The 7,087-nt window shown below is 32.4% G+C and overlaps 1 protein-coding gene and 1 long non-coding RNA gene across 2 annotated transcripts; one reads left to right on the forward strand and one right to left on the reverse strand.

Moving 5' to 3' along the window:
- Nucleotides 1-903: 903 nt before the first annotated feature.
- Nucleotides 904-3,928, reverse strand: LOC130653912 (uncharacterized). Its single transcript, XM_057456407.1, has 4 exons — nucleotides 3,854-3,928; nucleotides 1,603-2,805; nucleotides 1,364-1,506; nucleotides 904-976 (listed from the first exon to the last, which is right to left on the reverse strand). Exons 1-4 carry the CDS (start codon nucleotides 3,926-3,928, stop codon nucleotides 904-906), a joined length of 1,494 nt encoding a protein of 497 aa, XP_057312390.1.
- Nucleotides 3,929-5,126: 1,198 nt separating this feature from the next.
- Nucleotides 5,127-6,913, forward strand: LOC130656029 (uncharacterized). The gene is made up of 2 exons (XR_008984815.1): nucleotides 5,127-5,190; nucleotides 6,280-6,913. It is a non-coding gene; the product is annotated as an uncharacterized LOC130656029 (long non-coding RNA).
- Nucleotides 6,914-7,087: the final 174 nt, after the last annotated feature.

Here is a 7,087-nt window from a genome sequence, read left to right on the forward strand (position 1 = left end):
TCACGATGGGCAGCTAAAAGTGGATGTTCCAGAGAGTGTTTAAATCAACTTTTGTTGATATTACGTAAACATGGCATGACTGAACTTCCTGCAGATAGTAGAACTCTACTTGAAACACCACGTCATGTCGAAACTGCTCATAAATGTGGTGGAATTTATTCTTATGTTGGTATTGTTAAACAAGTGAAAAAGATGTTAAAACTTCACCACTGTCTTATGAATGAAAACAATCTTTTTTTGACAGTAAACATAGATGGCCTTCCTTTGTCAAAGTCATCTCAATCACAGTTATGGCCGATCCTTGGTTCGTTGAACAACTCTGACAGTGTTTTTGTTATTGCTCTCTATCATGGCACCTCAAAGCCCAATTCTACAAATGAATTTTTGGAAGATTTTTTAAACGAAGTAAATTTTCTTCAGATAAATGGCCTGGAAGTTGAGGAAAAAACATTTCAATTTTTTTTAAAAGCATTTGTATGTGATGCACCGGCAAGAGCTTTCTTGAAGTGTGTAGTCGGTCATACTGGGTATTATTCATGTGAGAGGTGTAATATAAAAGGCCAGTATATTGACAACCGAGTAGTATTTCTTCATGATGGTTCAGAAATAGCAAGGAACGATCAACATTTTAAACAATTTTTATACCATCCACACCAGAAATGTATCAGTCCATTAGTCTCTCAGCTTAATTTTGATTGTGTGTCAAAGTTTACATTGGACTATATGCACCTTGTGTTGTTAGGAGTGATGAAGCGTATGTTGCAGTTCTTAACTAACTAAACTAAACTAAACTAACTAAACTTAACTAAAGGGCCACTTCAAATCAGGTTATCATCTAATCACATCTCACAAATTTCTTCTCGCTAAGATTATTTATTATATTGTGATTGTTTAACACCCTGTCTATAAAAAACTTGTTAAGGATTCAATTTCATTGGCATTATTGTTTACTTTTAATAGTTCGGCTTTCAATAATCTGTCATCAATATTGACACATCAGCCTTGCTTTGAAGAAAGTGGAAACACGTACGTTTTTGATTTAATTATTTTATTCGTTGTGTGATAATATGTTTGTAATGTGAAAATGTATGTGTAATGTTTTATTGAGTTTTTGGGTCATTCTGAAGATTAGTTTCCGAATTTTTATAGCTCTCAAAGTTCATCAAAAAAACCATCATTAGACGTCTTTTAGAAATGCGGAAGATGTCTAAAAGACGTCTTTTAGACATCTTTGTGCCGGCTGGGATGTTGTTTAATCGCTAATGCCTCTTTAAATTTTCTTTTAATAAAATTGTTTTCCCTATAGAGAATTTCTATTTTCTCAAAGTTCATTTCGTGTTTTGTTTCTTTAATGTGTTTGGACATTCCAGAGACGTTTTCTTTATCGTTTTTTGCGCCATTTTTGTGTTCTTTTATTCGTGTTGTCAACTTCCTTCCTGTTTCTCCTATGTAATATTTTCCACAATCTCCACACGTTACTTTATATACAACACCTGATTCATTGTCCTGGTTTCCGTTTTTCAATATTTTGTTGCCTTTTACAACATTTTTTAGCGCTTTGTTTTTCGTATGTGTTAATTTTACATTAAATTTCTTGCATACTCTGGCGATTTGTTCTGAGATGCCTTTTTCATAGGGTAAAAACAATCGAATTGAATTCGTGTCGTCATCTGTCTGGTTTCTTCCATTACATTCTTTGTTTAATGTTTCTTTTATCGTTTTTGTTACGATGTTCTTGGGAAACTCATTTAATTGCATAGTTTTTTGTATATAATTCAATTCTTCTTTGAGGTCTGCTTCTTCTGTGCAAATGGTTTTTGCTCTTCTCGTTAAAGTTTTAATTGTCGATAGTTTTACGTGTAAAGGTTGGTTTGACGTATAATTAGTGTATTGTCCCGTATGCGTAGGTTTTTTATACACTTTTGTTTTCACTGTATTATCATCTTTTCTCATTATTAAACAATCCAAAACTGGGATCTGGTCATCCTTTTCTTCCTCCGCTGTGAATTTTACCTTTGAATGAATGTTATTCAGCTCATTTAAGGTGTCCTCCGTTTTATGTTTTGTAACAGTGAACGTATCGTCTACTTTTCTTAGCCAAATTCTTGGTGCGTGTAACATTGAGTAGATACTATTTTCTTCTATTCTTTGAATGTAGATTTCGGCAAAACATGGCGACGCAGGTGATCCGATGAAGAGACCATCCGCCTGGTTGTAGAATTTGTTTCCTATTTTGAAGGTCATAAATTCAACTGAGATTTTCACGAGACGTACTAAGGCTTCTTTATTAACATTTGTTTTAAAAGTGTCTTCTCTGATTCTCCTTTCTACTTCATGTATGACTTCAGATTTTGGTAGGGAAGGGTACATATCTGCAATATCAAAACTCACCAACTTCTCATTCTCGTCCAAATTAATTTCTTTTACTTTGTTAACAAATTGCTCCGTGTCTTTTATGTATGATTTTGCTGATGTTGTTAGATATTTAAGTTCTTTACTAACAAATTTAGCAATTTTGTAGAATACAGATCCTTGAGTGTTTATTATAAGTCTGACCTTTAGTGGGTTTTTATGAGTTTTTAATGATGGTCTTGCCATAGGTGTTGACGGCGTAATTTGTTTTAATTGTTTCATTTGTTCTATCGATAACATGTTTTCTTTTCGGAGATTTGCGATTTCCTTGTTAATAGCCGTTTTTGCTTTCTCAATATTATCACTTTTCAGTTCTACATATCTCTCTTTGTTGGATAATTCTTGATGAAATAAGACGAAATAAGATGAAATAAGATGAAATAAGACGATTATCTGAAATTTGGGAAAACATACTATAATTTTTAACGACTTTTATTGTTAATAAACGATTTTTATACATTTTATTTTTATCAAGAGAATTTTTAACATTTTGTACATGCATGTTGAAAGACGTTTTTACTTGGGATCTGAAGATGCTCTGACAAAGATCAGGGAGAAAATTTATCAAAATTTAATTTGTTATTTATTGCCTTAAACCCAAGAAATATGTTCTAGTTATTGTTGTAAAATTGCTTCGCAATAAAGATGGAGCAGCAAGAGGCGAAAAATGTTTATAGTGTACTAGTTTCAAGCTGGAGCTTCAAAGAAGAAGCTCAATATTAAACAAAAAATCTCATCTAAAAATGTTGGAGAATCGGAGGAAGGGTAGCCAAAGGCACAGTGAAATTGGCGGCAAGGCAAGGGAAACAGCAAGGCAGGGACAGGGATTGACTACATGGTGCATATTTTCAGTCTAGATTGCACGTGTTGTGCCTCTGAAACTCATTTTAGTTGTCTTATAGACATGTGCTTGGAATTAGTTTAGTAAGAAGCCAGTATAGCAAGTTATATAGAGAAAAATGTGCATATTTTTTATCATATCTGACACCAAGTATAATAGAGAAATATTGATATCTTTAACATAGCTAGTTAGCTGTCTGAGAGCTTAAACTGACTAGGTGCTAGGCAAGAACTAAGTCTCTCCCAAGCACCTTCGATTTGTTTATGTATTTAGGTAGCTAAAAATTTATCGCCAGTTATGTCTCACTCACTTTTGGTAATAAAAACCCGGGTCGGTAAGACGGAAAAAGCCGGGGAAAAAATTTTGCGAGATATTTTTCAAAAGTAAATTTTTTTTCGCCAGAACTAATTTATGCAAAATTGACAAAAACTCTGGAAAATTAATTTTGGTAAAAATTAATTCCTAAAGGCAGTCCTGTGGCTACTGACTGTTTACAGGACGGCGAAAAAAAGTCTACAAACAATGTCGATTGGTGCTATACTGTCTTGGCCCTGGAAAAAAATTGCTTGCTTACTATCTGAAAAACCCGGGGAAAAATACGCCTGACCGACTCATTTTTGTGGGGTCTTCAGGACGGAACACAACATATTTATGATGGTAGCCTAACACCATCATCATTCTCGGCTTAACGTCTGTTTTCCATGCTAGCATGGGTTGGACGGGGTATATTAATGACCCTCTTCCAATCTGATCTAGACTGTGTTAGATCTAAACTCAACTTCCTCTCTATCAAGTCTGTCCTTATAACCTCCTGCCAAGTCTTTCTCGGTCTTTGGATAAATTTGAGATTAAAAGTCAACTTGGTTCCTATGATTTTAAAAATATTGGTTTTTAATAACTTTAACAACTATAATACAATTATGGCACGTGGCCTTGTAGTTATGGAGTTTGCTTCGTAATCATAAGATCCGTGGTTTGGTCCACAGCGCGGGGTATGTTTAACAAGTGTCTTCAGGGTTCGAATTAGAAAATTAGAGTTGGTTTGCAAAAATTTTGGCACTCTGTAACGAAGTAAACCACTATCTACATGTGGCCTGGGAACACCTTAGATCAATTATATACCATTTTTCTATTGTCGTTCTTTTTTATTAAGTTTTTAAAATGCGATCTAAAAAAGCATTTCTATTGCCGTTCTTTGTTCTTAAACTTTTATAATGCGTTCTAAAACACCATTTCTATCACTGTTCTATGTTCTAAAGTTTTTAAAACATGATCTAAAAAAGCATTTCTATGGCCGCTTAAATATATTCCATTCGCAATTTTATCATTTTTTTGCAGTGCTTTGCAAAAAGGCATTTCGATTCGCAAATTGGGAATTGCGAACTACTAATTCTACAGCTACTGGTCAACCCATGCCATGTGAGGGAAATTGTGTAGGTAATGCCAGTGTATGCTTATGTATACATTCTGAACACAGGACCTACATTAATAACAGTGTTTCAAACACTGAAGGGACTATATCCTGTATAAAAATACGGAATAATAATAACACTTTACAGGTGCATATTTTATATTACACTTTGAATTTACAGCACACATAGCCTAGTTAACTTTTCCTGTAAAAACCTTTTTTATTATGCTACACAGGAGCTACAGTAAAGTCCAGATGTAAACGTACCCTTACGTACAAGTTTCACACCCTTTTCTCTGAGGCAGTAGTTATTTATCTTTTGTTCTTAATAATTATCTTGCGATTCTTGTAGTCATTAACTTGCGTGTAATAAACAAAAGATTCTTAAAGAACAAACATAGTGTGAACATTCCCAATAGCATATTTATAAATGTTATCAACTCTATCAATGTCACATAAAGAGCCATTGTTTAATAGTTTTATTAAATAAAAGTTTTGCGTGGAAACTAAATGGACTAGCGAGAAGGTATTTTTTGTTGTGCGGGGTCAATAAAGCTTTCATGCGATAGGAATAATTATATTTTAACAAAGATTAAAACTTTAATTTGATAGAAAAGCTTCATCAGATTGCGTTTAAAAAATTTAAGAACTTTGTCAAAAAGCTTTTTTAGATCGCGTTTTAAATATTTAAAAAACAAAGAACCGCGTAGAAAAATTTTGTTGGATCGCATTTTAAAACTTTAATAACGAAGAGAGGTGATAAAAAATTTTTTTTAAATTTCGTTTCGAAAAAATTTATATTTTTTAAGTTTGTAATAACTCTTTATCCGAGATTTATTTTTTGGAAAAAGCATGTGTTTTTGACCAGAGAAAATCTCCCTACAATGAGCGTTTCCACCTTTTATTTGTGTCAAAAGTTATATTTTTAGACTCTATGGTATTAAAATTTAAGAACAAAATGTTTTCACCATAAGTGTTTTGATCTTTCAAGAACATCAAAAGTTATTTTTTTAGATTTTTTCTTTCTTCGGTATTGAAATTTAATTTGTTTTCGAAATCTTATCTTGAAATGGAAATGTCCCTAACATAAGGTTTTTTCGTTTGCGTTGTTAAACGTTGCTTTTTATAAGAAGAACTTCTAAAGGTTTTGCATGTTAAAAAAATGAAATATTAAAACGTTTTAAAAAGTAGCAGCATTAGTTTTTTTTTTAAATATTTTGACCATTGAATTTGTTGTTTTTTAAAAGAGCTTGTGTTTTTAAAATATATGGAGATTAAAATCATGTTACTTACTTTAATTAGTTTCGTTGTTAAAAAAATAAATATTCAATGGCCTTCGCGTTTAATTTTTTCTCATGCGGAGTATTGTTTATAAACAATGTTTCTTGCAATATTTTTCTTTTTAACACAAAGCAATTATTTTCGCCAATTATTGTGTTTTTAAATTAAAGCAATTATTTTTGCAAGTTGAGCGTACATGTTCCCTTACATCTGGACAGTACTAAGCGTCTTTAGTGCAACTTCATACCGTGTTGCACATCCGTATAGGCATAATAGATTTTCTAAGAAAGTACCGTGGACGGGTAACAGATGATTATGTTAAATCTATGTTTAGATGCAATGCACCCTGTCAAATTGTGTTAACATTGATGAAACTGAAAACTGTATACCATCATCATTAAAAGCATGGATTGACAAAGAGCTAAGAAGTGGAGTAGTTTACAAAATTCAATGTCCATGCTATAACACATGCTATGTTGGACAAACAGTCAGGCATTTAATTACTCGCTTCAAAGAACACCTGTAAGCCTCGACACCAGTTAGATAACATGCCAAGCGTTGCTGTAACCTGGAAATTACAAACAACAAACTCTCAATCTTAGGGTAAGCACACCGCTGTGCAGAATATTTAATGACTTTGGAAGCTCTGTGGGTCAGGGCAATCAAACCCACTTTAAACACCAAAGATGAGTACAGAAGCAGGGTGTTAACAATACAAGTTTAGCTGTTGTATATAATGTAAACCACTAACATTTTCTTTTAAACTAATTAAATGTTATTCCCTGGTGTGATTTTAACATTTAATTATGCTCATAACTTGAAATGTTGATAGATTTTATCTATATAAATTTTGTAAAAATTGTTTTTTGCTTTTTAGTAAGTATGAATAAATTGTATTTATTGCTTTTATTTATTTTAGTTATCTTGATGATGGAAGAAAATTCCGAAATATATTGATAAAAAATAAACTCATTGTTCGTGAATCACCTTTCTAATATCCTAACTTCCATTTAAATAACAACACAGGAAAGAGCTCGTTGTTACCCTGTGCAGCCAAAACAATAACTTAGCAATAATTTTATTTTGTGCAAAATAAAAAGACAGTTTATAACCTGTTTTTACTATATTACACCAAAAACAAT

Source organism: Hydractinia symbiolongicarpus, chromosome 8 (genome assembly GCF_029227915.1).
Source record: "Hydractinia symbiolongicarpus strain clone_291-10 chromosome 8, HSymV2.1, whole genome shotgun sequence".
NCBI classification, from domain to species: Eukaryota; Metazoa; Cnidaria; class Hydrozoa; order Anthoathecata; family Hydractiniidae; genus Hydractinia; species Hydractinia symbiolongicarpus.

What these genes read in the sequence shown, in the direction of transcription:
- LOC130653912 (XM_057456407.1), bottom strand. Translation starts at nt 3,928, where the DNA reads ATGATGGTGTTAGGCTACCATCATAAATATGTTGTGTTCCGTCCTGAA. An exon ending in TCTCAGAACAAATCGCCAGA is followed by an intron (nt 1,507 to 1,602) that starts GTATGCAAGAAA and finishes AACGGAAACCAG; the next exon opens with GACAATGAATCAGGTGTTGT. An exon ending in AAAGAAAACGTCTCTGGAAT is followed by an intron (nt 977 to 1,363) that starts GTCCAAACACAT and finishes TATTGATGACAG; the next exon opens with ATTATTGAAAGCCGAACTAT.